The sequence below is a fragment of the Sebastes umbrosus genome, chromosome 17 (assembly GCF_015220745.1).
Source record: "Sebastes umbrosus isolate fSebUmb1 chromosome 17, fSebUmb1.pri, whole genome shotgun sequence".
Classification (NCBI taxonomy): Eukaryota; Metazoa; Chordata; class Actinopteri; order Perciformes; family Sebastidae; genus Sebastes; species Sebastes umbrosus.
Genome location: NC_051285.1, coordinates 5,302,070 through 5,319,381, shown reverse-complemented (window position 1 = coordinate 5,319,381; position 17,312 = coordinate 5,302,070). Strand labels below are relative to the sequence as shown.

At 40.0% G+C, this 17,312-nt stretch overlaps 1 protein-coding gene across 1 annotated transcript in view; it reads right to left on the bottom strand.

Annotated features, from left to right (window-relative positions):
- gria4b (glutamate receptor, ionotropic, AMPA 4b) overlaps positions 1-17,312 on the bottom strand; it is a 185,227-nt gene that overhangs the window by 102,382 nt on the left and 65,533 nt on the right. The window contains exons 4-5 of the mRNA XM_037748409.1: positions 8,412-8,531; positions 2,892-3,050 (exon numbers count right to left, since the gene is read on the bottom strand). Coding sequence (XP_037604337.1) covers positions 2,892-3,050; positions 8,412-8,514 — 262 coding nt within the window. The 5' untranslated portion in view covers positions 8,515-8,531. The remainder of the gene's footprint in view (positions 1-2,891; positions 3,051-8,411; positions 8,532-17,312) is intronic.

Genomic DNA, 17,312 nt, shown 5'->3' with positions numbered 1-17,312 from the left:
AAACGTCACACGGCAGCGCTGCCTATTCATAACCATTATCTCAGGGCTTCTGATAATGGAGCGAAACCGGCGCCAAGAAGGAATAAAGACACTGGGAAATGTAAAACGGTGGAGGTGGAGGGCGGGGGAAAGCAAGCGATGTGGTTCGATCTCAGATTCCCCGCTGGCCCTGAGCTATCAGAGCCATTGATTGGCTCATGTAATTCTGCTCTGATTTGGCTCAGCCAATCAATGCGCTGCAGACTCGCTTCCTGTGACTGTGCAGCCATTAGACCAGAGGTGAAAAATCCCATAGTTTTCTTCTGTTCCTGGAAAATATACCGTTTACACCCACTCACGCCTCTGCTGCAGAACAACCGCTGCTCTGCTCTCATTGCGTCAGTCATTGAGAGCTCCTCTAACCGCCGTTTCCTGTCTTCAGCGTCCGTATTGACCGTGTGAACACAAAATGCTGCGAGGACGGTGTAACCTTGCAAGTAAAATACAAGCAAATATAAAAAAGGATTATTGATATAAAGATGTTTCAGATGCTGGTCTCTTTTGCAAAGTATTAAGAATATTTTAAAAAGATACTCAAGCACATTAGATCTAGATTATTAAGTATAGGTTTCTTTTAAATAATCAAACACACGGTATATTTAAGTATTTTTAATATGAGGCCACATTAATATTCATGCTGTTTCCCACAGTCCACTTTAAATACACTTATGTGTGCATATATACAGTATATATATCACCCTGCAATTGTTTTAATTGCTCAACATATATTCTAATATTGTGCTCATAACCCACTTTTCTATTTCCTCCCTGCATTATTATCTTCTGCTCATTTCCCCTCAGAGATCAATACAGCTTCATGTACTGTAATTTCATCTTAGAGGTCATTAATAGGCAAAAACAACCTTACAGATACATTTAGTTATAAAAGAACTGCATGCTTACGTCAGCGCGGTTTCAAGGTTCCCCATAATCCCACCAGAGAAAAGCCGATTTAATGTTGCAGAAGAAAACTAGACTTTTTGTTTGCTGCAATGGTGCAGAGGTAAAGATATACTGCATGAGCTGAAACGGACAGGTGCAACAAAATTGTCATAACTCAGTCAAATGTGAACACACACACATGATGCACGTGTTTTTAGTTTTAGCGTGACTTACACTTTCTGAGGATATCATTATTTCCAGCCAGACATCCATAAATCTGTTTAGAAATCAAAGATAAAAAGGTGCTCCTTTTAACTCCTTAAAGCACAACTTGACTGAGAATCCTCACGTTTTTATGTTTTCTTCAGTATCATAGTAATCCAGTGATAGTTGTCCGTATATTAATGAGTGCAATGAAAACAGGAACTGCTGCAACAACAGCTGTCAGTGTGTCAGTTTGCTGACTTGACTATGACTTGCCCCCAAACTGCATGTGATTATCATAAAGTGGGCATATCTGTAAAGGCGAGACTCGTGCGTACCCATAGAACCCATTTACATTCACATATCTGGAGGTCAGAGGTCAAAGGACCCCTTTGAAAATGGCCATGACAGTATTTCCTCCCCAAAATATAGCGTGAGTTTGGAGCGTTATTTAGCGTTCTTCGTGACAAGCTAGTATGATATGGTCGGTACCAATGGATTCCTTAGGTTGTTTTAGTTTCATATGATACCAGTATCTTCACTCAAGCTTTAAAACTGAGACTCTGAAAGATCGATTGCGTTAATGCGTTAAAAAAATTAGAGGCGTTAAATCGAATTTGATGAAGAAAACCGACGCAGTAACAGAGGCTTCGTTTAGTGGAGCACATCCCAACTAAACAATAGAAGCCCTTCAGGATTGTAATAGAGGTGATGACTGCTGTGGCTGAAATGTTATTAAAGGACCATAAAAGTGAGACAGAAATGATGTCTGCTATTGGCAATGTACAGCTACGAGCCGCTCTCAGTCACTTTCATTTTGTCAAATTGGCTCTCGGAGGAAAAAAGGTTGGAGACCCCTGCTCTAAAAGGTGACATTAAATTAAAAAGTAGGAGTATATACGTCAAGGGTTTTCAAACTACTTGCTCTCCTAGTCTGATCACACAATGAGAACATCTGTCTCTGGTCATCACACACACGCACACACACACACACTACACCCCCTCGATTACCAAGCAAACATAACAGCACTTCATTCTCTGCTTAATTTAGCCATTGATTTTTCTAACACCAGATCGCACCGCAGATAGTAGAAGACATCAGGCTGCAGTGTTTTATGGTCTCTGTGGGAACCCCCACCACTCCCTGCACACACACACACGCACACACACACACACTCACTCACGCTCATATAGAAAGAAGCACAGAAAGAGGACGTTTCCCCAGGGATCATCACTAAAAAAATCACTGCCTAGTACTGTTAGGAGATCTAACCATGGCGGCTGTGTGTGTGTTTACAGCTGCTGTCCTCCTCTTCAGTGTGTGTGCAGCTTTTGCTCAGATCAGATGTGAACTAGCAGACACTCATAGACACACAGCTGTACTGCCACATCATCACACGCACACATATTATGTACACTCATGCGGCATCAAACTCAAACACACACCAAGCGGTTTTATTGGAAGGATGGAAACACCCAATCTAAATATGTGTCAGTTAGAACATTTCCACTTGGGATGACACCCATTATATTATAGGGTGGAACGGTACACAATGTTCACGGTTCGGTATATAACTTGGTTTTTGGGATCAAAATGTGTCCACAGATAAACCAGACTTCAGTTTAACAGCAAACAAGCCAAAACTAACTAACTAGTTATCTAAACTGCTTGAGTTTGCTGTCTCCTCACACACAGGAAGCCTCATTTTCCCCGATCAAATCCCCACAGAGCACGAACACAACACGAAACAATGAGAGCGACTTACAGGCGTTGGTGACGGCGAAGCTGTTGGCCGTCTCGATGTTGTCCACGTGAGGCACCAGGTTGAACGGGGCTTCCGAGGCGTTCGGGCTGGTGTTGTGCAGGAAGATTGCCAAACGAAAGGCGGTGTACTCCTGATCAGTGTTTCTGATGAACAGGCCGCCTGAACAGAACGGAGAGAAGACACAGTTCAACTATTTCTGACATGAAACAAGTGAAATGACGGCAAGAAACTACAAAAACAATCTCACCGTTATCTGCAGATATTCACTAGTTTGAATGCAAATGAGGTTTTAAGCGCCACACACCCTTATTTGATCAGATTGAGTCTCCTTTTTAACTGCCCATGTGGGTTTAATAGTTATTGTTTAGTTAGTATTGACCCATCTTCACTGTACACTAGAAGATGTCAGTTTCAGAGAATGAAACAATCAGATTTGTATTAGGGCTGTCAAAGTTAACATGATAATAATACGTTAATGCAAACTCATTTTAAGGCCAATAATTTCATTAACGCATTAACGCAACTTGCGTTAGTGAAGGGCTCAGCTTTAAAGCTAGAGTGAAGATACTGGCATCAAATGAAACTAGAAAACCAATGAATCCATTGGTACCAACCATGTCATACTAGCTTGTCGCGAAGGAAGTCAAACAACGCTGCAAACTTATGTGAATGTAAATTGGTTCTCTGGGTACCCACGAGTCTCCCCTTTACAGACATGCCCACTTTATGATAATCACATGCAGTTTGGGTCAAGTCATAGTCAAGTCAGCACACTGACACACTGACAGCTGTTGTTGCCTGTTGGGCTGCAGTTTGTCATGTTATGATTTGAGCATATTTTTTATGATAAATGCAGTACCTGTGAGGGTTTCTGGACAATATTTGTCATTGTTTTGTTTTGTTAATGGATTTCCAATTATAAATATATACATACATTTGCATAAAGCAGCATATTTGCCCACTCCCATGTTGATAAGAGTATTAAATACTTGCCAAATCTCCCTTTAAGGTACATTTTGATTAAACAAAATTGTGATTAATCACCGTTAACTATGGACAATCATGCGATTAATTGCGATTTAATATATCAATAGATTGAAAGCCATGATTTAAGGTCAAGAAACCTTCACCTTTATGGTTAAAAAGAGAACTGATTGGTTAAGGTTAGGGAACGACCACATTGATCATGGTTACAGGAAAACAAGGTCCTTGTATTACACATTTAAACAAACATTAGTGAGCACAACCTCAACATGGGGTTTAAAAGCTTTTACCAAATGTGTATTAGTGTTTCTCAGACTGTTTTAGCTGCTAGCTGTGGTCAGAGAGGAACCTCACTCATATTAGAGGTGGACACAGCTGACTGGACAATAGATGAAATGTAATAAAAGGCCAGTATTGGTTTTGGTAAATCACTATCGCTGACAATTCAGTGTTAATCCTACACTACAGCAACTCTTTCTAAGATACAGTCCGATTGGCATGTAAATCACCTCTGTTTCATATCAATGCAAGCAGAAAAAGTGATATATTATTCACAGAATATCCTTCATGGATCAACACAGATTTTCATTCAGTTTTGTTACGCATGAGCAGCTCCAGTGTCAAGAATCAGTTTGGCATCAGAGATAAGACTCTTGGTTTCTTTCTTCTTCTTTTCTTTTTTTTTTTACATTAAGGCCTTCTTCATCTACGGAGATCTTGCTGTTCATGGTTGTGCAAATGTCAGCGGTGTTTTAGGTTTGAAGCAGTTTGCTTCACATTTAGAAACCTAACTTAAGGCTATATTTCTCGGGATGAGTCGTAGAAATGTCATTTAAAGCAAAATGCCAGCGTGTTCTTTTTATGGCTGACCTCTTTAAAAGGTAAACTTTAGAATATTTTACTCCTTTATGATGCCCACTCATGTAAATCCCCTCCATCTTTTTGCATAACTCTAGTAATGGTTAGGAAAAAGCACCAGCGCTGCTCTGAATTTCATATAATTTCCACTGAGATGGCTTCATGTCTCATTGACTCACACATTGCTCACAGAAGGTGTGAATAAAAAAAAAAATGGTGTGAACAATTTGATCATCTTGGCAACCGATCAGTAGGAATGCCCTTTACATATTTTATATCAACACATTCTCACTGCCAACTCGTCAAATCGTGGCTCAACGCCAAAGAGCATGGAAGCAAAGAGATGAAACTTCAGTGTTTTTATGACAACAGCCGCTGCTGCCATTCTGGAGTGAAAACGCTCATTATATTTATGATATTTTATTGTTCAACACAGGCAAATTTTGGTAGAATGAGATAACAGAATAGAAATAATTTTGTTTTATTTTTGTACGGCGGATGTTTTACTGGTGTCCGGTAGTCGCTTTCAGTCCAAAATAGCGGAAGCGTAGCGCTGCTGCTGGGCGCTGATGTTGCAATGGAACAAACACTATAGGCAATATATGGTCTTGTTCTTTGCCTACGCTTCAAACTATGACGCTCTAGCTACCCCTCTAGGGTCAGTTTTGGACGTGTCAGGGACAGCGTGTCAGTTTCCACTCTTACATGCATATAGTCTATTTTCAAAATAAACTTCCAAAGTAGGTTTACTGAGTTTTTGGGGTTTACTTGCACAACAAAACTACTTGGTTAGCTTAGGAAAAGGTTGTGGTTTGGGTTAAAATAACTATATTTGTTAAGTAACCGTCGTTACTTCTGTACGTAACTCTGGGCACACACTACAAGAGATTCCTCCCTCCTGACAATCGTCAGCAAAGCACCGATTTTTTGATGGTTCTAAAGATTATCTTTCCAGATATCCCTGTATATATTCCTGGGTTAAGTGTGAAAACTTGCCATAAATCGGGAGAAATACGGGAGAATTGTGACCCAGGGAGGAGACTGGGAGAGGACAATGAAAAACGGAGTCTCCTGGATAAATCAAGAGGGTTGGCAAGTAATTGTGACTGGTCTCATTAGGTCTCAGAATTTAGCAACACCAGTAAATTTACTCTAGAGAGTCGTTTCCATGCACACAAACAGCCACGCTACTCAAACGACATTAAGATCTTCTTCAGTAGTGATGAGAGCTTCAGGATCCTTAAAACAGAATCTGTAAATCCTAGATCTCTGAAGGACCTTTTAGTGTTGCTTGGAATATCAATGTAATCATTATTCTAAGAGTATATTTTTCTGGATACGACGGACTGACTTCCTGTCACGGATGTCCCCACCCCCCCTCTGCCCTCTATGAGAAATGCATGCTGGGACAGGCTGCAGCCCTACCATGACACTCCAAAAAAAAGACACTACAGCAACACGTATCACATGGTGTCTGAATGTTGTGAAGCATGACTGTATTTGTGCACTTGTTTCTGTGTTGCAGGCATGTGGACAGGGAGCTGCTAAGAAGTGTTCACAATTATTTGAAGCTGACGAGGGAGTGGCAACTACTATCAATCATAAAAGCTGAGAGGCTAAAGTAGGATCTAAAACAAATCCATACTTAGTCCCGATGCGTGTTATGATGTTTATTAAATGAAAAGAATCACAAACAATGATGGAGGCTAATTGGAAAAACTAAAGTGACATGATGTGTAACGGTCAACAGACGATGTCCGAGCCTAACTCTCCCTCGTTCTCTAAATCCCTCCTGTCCAAGTGCACAGGTAAATAAAGTGAAAACCACACCCCATGTGCCCATTACCAGAAATGATACGAACCAAAAGAATGGCCTAAACAAATAATAATAATAATAATAAATGACACAGGCTCAATACACACTTTGGCTCCTACAGAAGGATTGGAGAGATGTGTGCCCCTCTCTGTGGTGGCTGCTCAAAACTGGGTAAAGGGTTAATGAAGTCTGGTGTGCGAGGAAACACATAGTGGCACATAGTGGATTTTTACACTCCCAGAGGTCAATTACAGGGCTGAGAGGGGCAATATGACGACACTGGTATTACATCAGCAACATCTGCTATCATTGGTTGGCCAAACGATAACGAGAAGTGCTTATAATATAAAAAAAAAATGTGTCTGAAAACAATGTGAGCAGAAAATCCACACACACAGCATGTAGTTGTGCTTAAATCAGCAGCAAACATTAGTTTCAGCATGATGGCACAGCAGTTCCTCACAGGTTTAAATAACCCCCACCCGGCTCAAGTGTCCTCGGTTCCAGGGGTGCTGTTCTGTAACAGACCGTGACCTCTGACCTCCCCTGGAGGGGCCGGGGGTGGGGTGGGGTGGGGATTCGAGTATCACGTTGATATAAAAGGACAAGGAGAATCATTTGAGCAGCTTGTCATTTTTCATCAGCCTCAGTGCTCACGATGTGCCTCGACTCCGCTACGAGCAGCCAGTGGAGGGTGAAGCCACCAAAAAAAAAGTCAGTTTTTAACACCTTCATATATAGAGAAGAAAAAACTGCTTCTCTGATAATTGATTTTTTTTTTTTGTGATGAACTGGAGGTCACAGTTTGCCCTTCCTTTCATACCCAATGCCTTTAAATCAACCGAGTCAATCTGCCTGCTGCTGCTGGTGGAATGAAACCCCCATGAATCCATCACCACCTCTTATCTCCTCCCACATCTGTTAAGTTGTTAAATGCAAACATGCAGATGTTTAGTAATAATAACAGTGGCAGGCCTATGGGAGAATACAGGAGCAAGAGGTTTATTGCAGAGTGTTAACAGCAGTCAATGCACACAGGCAGCCTGCATAGGGAATGCACACACACACACACACACACACACACACACACACACAATTTTAAACATAAAACCTTATAAATGTGTCCCAGTTTATTCCTGGTTGCAGTGTATGTGAATGTCATCAGCTGACAGGAAGTACACATGGACCCAAACTGTTAACTCGCAACGTTAATGCAATTCTGTGGCAATTCCATCAAAATGCACTAAAACGGAGCGTTTCAGACAGACGGTAAATACAGGTATATTCAGGTCTACAGTATATGAGGGAAAATAAAGGGTTCTTGAACATTAAAGCATGTAAACATGTTCTAGTAGAAACACAAAATACAAGTATGAACATGAAAATTAGCACGATATATGACCTTTAAAGGTGCCTTTTCAAATTAATCTCCTCCCACATCTGTTAAGTTGATAAATGCAAACATGCAGATGTTTACATGCAGATGTTTAGTAATAATAACAGTGGCAGGCCTTTGGGAGCGTGCAGGAGCAGAGGTTTATTGCAGAATGTTAACAGCAGTCAATGCACACAGGCAGTCTGCATAGGGAATACACACACACACACACACGCACACACACTTTGCTGCTCTGATCTGCTGCAGTGGTGAGTGCATTGGGATATTACACACTCTCCAGCCTGCAGATACACAGTGCATTAGGTGTGTTAAACATGCATAGGGGAGGAATCTGTCATGCACATGGAAAGCACCCATGTCTGGGATGTTTTAGAGAGGAAAACTGCAGCAACCACTTTGTTAAATAGCAGGACAGGACGTCCATTCACATGCATCATCATTTATTTTTTTGGTGTCACACACTCACCGATCTGCACGCTGCTCGGGAAAGCACCCATCGCCAGTCCCCAAAAGAAGAAGAAGCCAGAGAATATCAACAGAAACCAGCAGCGAAGAGAAGAAATCCTCATTTTGTTTCGGTTATAAACTGATGAGAGACATCGAGCAGGTTTTAATTAATAAACACCCCAGGAGCAGCAACATCACAGGGTTATATATATATATATATATATATATATATATATAAAAAAAAGATAAAATAAAAAGAGGCGTTTAAATCTCCATGTCTGCTTGGCTTGTTCTTGTTTCTTGGATGTATATATCCTCCCGCAGTGCCAAGCGTTAGTACCGACAGAACTGCGTCTCCGTCCGTCCGGCGCTGGAGATTTTGCGCACAACACAAACACACCACCACCAGGATGAGGTGGTAGAGAGAGATGATGGAGGAGGAGGAGGAGGAGAGGAGGGGGGAGCATCAGCCAGAGGCGGCCAGAGAGTCTGGATGAGGATCAACTCACATCACAGATCACAGCAACAACACACATGCGCCTTTTTACCAGAGCGACCTGTGCAGGAGACAGGATGGAGACAGGAGGACAGGCAGTCAGTCAATCAGTGCAAAAGTCCCTGCAGCTCATCATCTCTCCAAAAACTTCCAGAAGCTGCTGATGCAAAAAATACACAGCGGATGTCTGCAGAGGACTGATGGCTGACACGTTATTACACACAGCTCTTTATAGCAGGACAACATTGTTAACTCTAAACTGTCCTCTTCATGCTCACAGCCTTTTAAAGGTGCTGTTTAAAATGCACAATGGGTGTAAGAAAATATCGAGAAAACAAATCGAATATAGCAATATTATGTTTTGTGATTCACAGTATCGATTTTTATTCAATAGTTAACATGAAAAGATGAACTCAGTCAATACTATATTTCTTTAGCAAAGACATGCACCCTCTTAAAGGGACTGTTTGTAAGAATCAGAAATGCTTGTTAACAGCGACACCTGTGGCCACTAAGTCAATGAAAGTCAGCGTCGGGCTCGCGCTTGTGCTCGCTCTACATAGACATGAACGAGCATCGCTCACGTCAGCTAAAACCACAATATCACTCTATATTTCACTTGCTTGGCAGTAATGTTAGCTGACCAAACGAAGGTCTCTCCATGAATCCTAGTGTTGGCTTTAGCCTCGGGTCGGTGCTGAGGCTGAAGCAGAAAGAGAAATGTTATTGTCTCCGACTGCGCCCGCAGGGAGACACCGACACCCGGTCGGAGACGATAACGTTTCTCGCTGCGGAGCCCCGTCACTTCACAAGACACGGGTCTCCTCCGGTCTGTGAAATCTTGCAGATGCTGTTAGGAGCACCGGAGGACACAGATGCACATGCGTTTTTCAGGTTATCTGTTTCATGTACTACTGTCACGATATAGCGACCGTTTTATAAAAATAACTTTTTTTTAATCATATTTGCTCCAATCTTGCCTCCTTCAGCTTTAAGTGACCAAAATGTTACAATTAACTTTAATGAACTGAAAACACACTGGGAAAGGGTTAAAGGTATAAGATGAAAACACAGACCACCAGACAACGCCGTGGTAGCGACCTGTCAATCACAATGTAGCCATGCCCTACAGCATCCCCTGCTTTATGGTCTATTTGACTCTAAATGGGACCATAATTCACTAAATGAACATCATGCTGTATTGAAGAAGACTTGAAACTAGCAATTGAGACCATAAACTCATGTTTACAATGTTTACTGAGGTAATAAATCAAGAGAGAAGTAGGCTCCTTTTTCTCATAGACTTTTATACAATCAGACTTCTTTTAGCAACCAGAGGAGTCGCCCCCTGCTGGCTATTAGAAAGAAAGCAAGTTTAAGGCACTTCAGCATTGACTTCACTTCTCAGACCCAGAGGTTGCCGCCTGGGTAAACTAAAACTTTGTCACTTTGAGCAACTATCGCATTATTTCAGTCAGCAGCATCGCTTCACAAATTTAATTAAGATAAAGTATCTTTCTGTGAGCGTGCTCTAAGGAGAAGTGAAAAGCAGAGTTATGAGACATTAAGGAAGTGTAGGCTGGTCTCCTTGAGGCGATGCAGTTAAAGTAGGAACCGCGGGAGATAGTGAAGCTGCAGTTTGGCTGATTTTGATAGTTGCCTCAGGTAGACCTGCTTGAAAATGAGCCATTATGTGTGAGACACTGTTGGAAGCAGCGCAGGAAGTTGATTTTGCTTTTGTGGACATGAGAAAGGCTGTGTGGCATCATTTAACCATCTCGCTGGAGATACGAAAAACACAACTTCTGCTCAAAGGAGGATCAGCACACATTCCTCCTTGAGAGAAAAAAGTTTTAGACATTCATCCTGTGACTCTAAAAGACAAGCTGCCACCTCTAATAACAGCAATGAAAGCTCGAACTCCCAATCTAATTAAAAGAAACCTTGCCACAGAAAACCATATTGATGTTTAATAATTCAACCCGTGATTCACAAAGAGCAGGAAACTCTGCTCTCTGTGGGTTGACTTTCTAAAGCAGGTTGCACTTATAGACAATGTTCCCATCAAACTCATTTACCAAAAAATTACATTCCTGCCAGCGACCGACGTCCTCCAGCTAGTTCCTTTCACCGATGAAGGCCATGCGAGGCATCTGAAAGCGGACCTTTGAGCTGAGACTATGTTTTGCATATACAGTTCCCAAAGTCAAGAATAAACTCCTATGCTGTTTTTGTCTGTATCTTATTATATTTTTTCAGCTGCAAAGGTCTGATTTCCCCACAGAGATCAATAAAGATTCATTTTATTTATTGAGAAAATGCTGCTTACGTTTGGAGAAACTGATTTGATTCCAGTGAATACACTCATCAGTCTGTCAATACGTTATCACCAAGCCATTATTAATGTAAGTCTCCAGCATATAGGCAAATGAAAATACTAAAATGATCACCACACACTGTTTGTCGAGCTTTTCTGTAAGTGTTGTTGCTATGAAGGAGAAAGTCTCTCGCTGTGCAACAAATCTGCAGAAAGCAATCGTCCTCCACGGACTGTTAGGCAGATCACTCGCTGCCTAATTGTAGTTCTTGGTATTTGCGTCACACTGTACGTACATTTACTTTGGTACTTTAGCACTTAAGGATGATGAACAAAAAGCACAAGAGACAGGGACTTTGATTCAAGTCGCACTTAAATCGAACACAGTGACTTGAGACTATAGCAAAAAATGGCATGTGAGCATCTCTGGGTTTGAGAGGCTAGATGGATGTTTTAAAGGTCCGGTGTGTACGATCTGGCGGCATCTAGTGGTGAGCTTGATGACAGATGTAATTTTGTTAGGAAGTTAAACTGATCATTATTCCCTCTCTATTATCTATTTTATATTGCTGTGAAAACATCTCCTTCAAACAACTGGATTTATTCAAGTATCTCACCCAAAACTACATTTTACAAGATTACGTTTGAACACATCATGATAACGTTAGAATTTACCTTCACCCAATACTCACTTTTACTGAATAGAGCCTGAGCATATCATAGTGTAAATTAAAGCAACATATTCCTGCACGGAGCTAACAGCTAACGTTAACTAGCAGTGTGTTCCAATCCGCGTACTTCCGTTCTTACACTTACTATTTTGAGTGCACAAGTGCATTCAAACTGTGTAGTATGGCAAAATGCAGTGCACTCGAATTACCCGGATGTTGTACTCAAAACGGTCAAATCGTTGAATGTGGACACTTTTCACACTCAATTGTCGCCATCTTGGCTACGCAGCAGAAGGGGCGGGACCACGACCACTATTCAAACGTGTGAAAATGGCAGCAGATGATGCGGGAGCTTTTGCGGTGCTGAACAATGAACCTTATAGATGTCTATGGGCTACGTAGATAACAGAATAAAACAATACGTAAACATACCGGTGCATTTTCAGCCAACAGGAGGACACATCGTAGGCGTAGGCGACGACGTTGGAAACGTAATTTCCACTTTGCTTTCATTTTCTGTGTATTCTTGATCAACAAAGCAGGCAGATATTTTGGCGGGTAGTGGACGGGTAAAACCTGAAGAAAGCAGCAATGCAACACAAAGGATGCCAGCTGCCGTAAAACCCCGAAGAAGAAGAAGATATTCCGGCGAGTAGCGAGCCGCGGTGAAATGTTGCAATCGTCATTTCCGGTAAGTGCGACGTAGAGTATTCGATTTGGGATGACCCTACCCCGTTGAAATTCACAGGATGCTGTTAGTCTCAAGCCCTGACGAGTACCGTCATGTTTCCAGAATTTTGGCATCGACTTGGTACCAAAGTATCGTGACATCCCTACAACTTAGTACAACAAAAATATGTTTCAAGATTAGTGATGCTGTTTACGCCAAATTCCTACCCTAACTACATACAGTATGTTATGTAACTTTAAAATAGTAACAATTTTTTCCCCTTTTTAGGTGGCAGGAGTGAAAATTAGTCATCCTCAACATTTGTGTTGTGTTATGGTTTCAGAATGACGACGACAGTTCGAGATCAATTAGATACAAAGTAGGATATTACGATCATGTTTTTCCCAAATAATGTCCAGTTTTTAGGCATTCTATTATCTCAACATAAAGCTGCTGTAAATGGGAAAAAAAAAAAAGTTTTGGGCTGAGCCCTGAAGGTTTACAAGGTCCGGCTCTGCCTCAGGTTATATTCAAATGCAGCCAAAAGGCACAGAGGCTGTAGACGCTATTGACATTATGTATAATGAATGGAAACGCCTCAAGGCAACAACGCATTGTATTAAATGTTGGGATTCTCTAGTGCTCCCCTGAAACAAGAAATCTTTCAAGTGCAAATTAGGCAGTCAAAATGTTTTCGAGTGCTTGCAAGAAGAAAAGGTACTGAAACCGAGGACGTAGTGATCAAGAACAACTTATATCCATGTTGATGAAAAAAGGAAACTCACAGAGATGAAGGCCTTGCAACAATTTCCTTTAAGGTTTGAAACTTGTCTGCTTTTCTTTTTTTTGGTTTCAAATGGATCTTTCTGGTGAAGTGGTAATGTGGTTGTCAGTGCAGATTTTGAAGGTCTGCACTGATTTAAAAGCCTTAATAATATAACTTTAAAAAAGGCATTATGATCTGAACCTGTTCCAGATGTGATTCAAGTCTCTACAAGTAGATTTTCATACTGCTCCGAAAGGACTGAAAGACGTTTTGCTGGCTTGCTTTGGATAATGGACGGCAGTAATGTGACATGTACAGTAAAATTAGTGTTTCATGTGTACTTGAGCAACAGCACGACACTGTGGAGGATCTCTTTTTATCAGAACTGTACCTTACAGCATGTGTTTACATCACATCTATTAAAGACAAAGACAAACATCAGACTTTTAACCAGGAGACCCGTGTTCAACACCGGTGTTATGTTTTGTAAGTTACGTTTGTGATTTGTTCTCTGTAGTTGTGTTACGTTGTTTCCGTACGCGTTTTACTTAGTTTATTAACTTAGTTTATTTACTTAGTTTATTAACTTATTTTACCCCCCTTATCCCAGGGGTCTGCAACCTGCGGCTCTTTAGCCCCTCTCCAGTGGCTCCCGGTGGCTTTGACAAAAAATGATATAGAAATGAATAATGGTTATTTCTTAACATTTTAACTTTCATTAATCATTGTTGTAGGCCTAAAGTGCGCAGTGTAAAAATGACCCACAAGAGTGGCGTACAAATGACAAGCAAAAAGCAGCATACAAATGACAGTTGTCAATATACAATTGTCAGTTACTGTCAGCGTGGATTTTGACCAGTGAAAATAGGTTGGAGTTGCGCGAAACTTCGCCTAAATAGAACCATGGCGAGTGTTTGTTCAAACAAGTGACACGTCGCTTTATCTGTTCGCTGAAGCTGTAAGTGGTTCAGTATGTTAAAAGTAGACTTCAGGAGGAGCTCCTCTCCTGAACACTCAGCTCCCAGTGGACCAGGGTCTGAATTTGACCGACTTTATGAATGAGGCGTGTGTGTGTGTGTGTGTGTGTGTGTGTGTGTGTGTGTGAGATGGATCTCTGCCATAACTCTGGAGTTGAACAGATGGGAAGCCTGCAGTAGGTTTTTCCTGCTCACACCGTTGGTGATGGAGACTGTTGTTCAACCGCTGTTGGGGAATCCCACACACACACACACACTGTCGTTCTCTACCTGTGCATGTGTGTGCATGTCCCTAGGTGTGTGTGTTTGCTCAACAGGATTCATCCCCCCTCCTTTCAGTGAACTTGAGAATTCAATTTCCAGCTCTTGACATCCAGTCTTTCTGAGCTGGATTGAGAAGTATAAAAAAAAAATGCTTTTAACAATTTCCAGGACTGCCGAGTGGAAAAACGGCAAAGACAGCAAAAGAAAAGGTTTGTAGAGTAAAAAAAAGTCTCTCTTCTCCATTGTGAAGTATCTTTTCAACAAAACCATATACCAAGTCTGAATGTAACTTCACTTTGTATTAAAGCGTTCAGTTGAACCATGTGTAGTACAACATCTTCAGTACAGTGACAAGAGGATATAATCAACATGTTAACTTTAAACTGTGATCAGAGCATAGACTGTGTATGAGAAGTGGACATGTACACTCCTTAAAGTCTATGGAGGACGGAACCTGCCAAATAAAAAAATAAATGGATAAATAAACAAAACGATAGATAAACAAATAAATAATTTTTATTTGTTTTATTATTATTTATTTTTGCATGTAATTTTTATATTTATTTTTAAATCAACGTATTTATTTATGTATCCATGCATTTATTGACAGCCCCCTAATTTGCATAATGAAGCAGAAATGCATAAAGAAATGTGAAAAGAAAAGAACAGAAATAAATAAGTTTGGGGAAACAAATAAGGGGTAAAATACAAAGGGAAAATAGTGGATAAATAAATAAATGCATAAATACATAAATACGTACATTTAAAAGTAAATATAAAATAGATTAAAAAAAAGTGCAAAATAAATGAAGAAATAAAATATAAATGCAAAAATAAATGCATAAATAAAAAATAAATGCAAAAATTAATAAATACATTTAAAAATTAATACAAAATAAATACATAAATAAATAAATAAATAAATAAAAGGGGAAATTAAACAGAGGAGTAAATAAATAAGGGGAATTAATACAAAGATAAATAAATAAAGAAGCACATTTAAAAAATAAATATAAATTATGTCACATTTTATCAATTAATTAATAGCTACATTTATATTTCATATTTTTTTGCTACATTTAATGAAATATTTATTTATTTATCAAGTCATTTATTAATTTATTATTTATTTTGGCATGTTATGTCGTCCATACAAAACAAACCATTGTTTGTAGCCAACTGTGTACAGCAGCAGTAGTGATAAATCACTGCATGAACTTCAATTTGAGGAACTGTCATTAAAATGCATCTAATCCACTCCTTTGATTGCTTTGACCAAATTTACTTTAGATTTGTATCTTGGGATAAATAATAAAAAAAATTTGACTGATTATGAAGTTCTTCTTCTGGCATCTGCTCATTAGGCTGACACAAACACACTGCCACAGTGTTTTCCCATCGAGTTGAGAGTTTTGAATCACATATATTTGTTGTTTGTGTGTAGCGATATTTTACTGACCTTTTCTGCTTAATCATTCCACTGTGACTGAAAAACATTTAAAAAGTCCTTTAGTTTATATTCTAATTAGAAGATTTTCAATCATTTCTGACTACTTAATCTCTGTCGTTACATTATGGATCCACCACATTACTCAATGAAGAGTTTTAGAGGTGTATTATTTGTCAGAGGTATCTCCAGGTATCAGGAAACAGACGTCATATTTATCAAACATCTCAGATTCCCTCCAAGGAGTCATGCTAACAACAACTTTATTTAGGGTTAATTTAGGGCTGTCAAAGTTAACGTGCAAATTTGTTTTAACGCCACTAATTTCTTTAACGCATTAACACAACTTGCGATTTTTAGGTTGTAGCGGGCTCAGTTTTAATGCTAGAGTGAAGATACTGGTATCATATGACTCTAAAAAACCTAATGAATCCATTGTTACCAACCATTTTCAAAGGGGTCCCTTGACCTCTGACCTCAAGATATTGCGAATGAAAATGGGTTCTCTGGGTACCCACGAGTCTCCCCTTTACAGACATGCCCACTTTATGATAATCACATGCAGTTTGGGGCAAGTCATAGTCAAGTCAGCACACTGACACACTGACAGCTGTTGTTGCCTGTTGGGTTGCAGTTTGCCGCGTTATGATTTGAGCATATTTTTTATGCTAAATGCAGTACCTGTGAGGGTTTCTGGACAATATCTATTATTGTTTTGTGTTGTTAATTGATTTCCAATAATAAATATATATATATTTGCATAAAGCAGCATATTTGCCCACTCCCATGGTGATAAGAGTATTAAATACTTGACAAATCTCCCTTTAAGGTGCATTTTGAACAGATAAAAAATGATAACTTTTGGTGACTTTAGGAGAAATCTACAGATGCAAACGGACAAAGTAGTAAAATAAACACCTAAATGTGTATTTTGGATGTTTTCTTTCCACTAGTCTGAAAGAAGACATGTTATGGAAGCAAAATAGTGCATGAAAACCCCTTAACCCCAACCTTCCTCTAACCTGAATGTTTTCATGTGAAAACACCACGTACACATTTGTCATATAATCCAATTTATGTTTAACGGCACATAATCTAATTTGTGCCCCAGAGTTCTTGCTCGGATCATGTCATTGTTACGTCATGTTGGGAAGAAAGAAACAAAAAGGTCTGATCTAATATAATTCACCTTGTCCCTCTGCTATATTAAATATCACAGCCCACGAGCACGCACAATCTGACACCGTCGTAACCCCGGGCGAGTCATCCAGATTACAAAATGGTGGCGACTTAATTCTAACTAACGGAGACA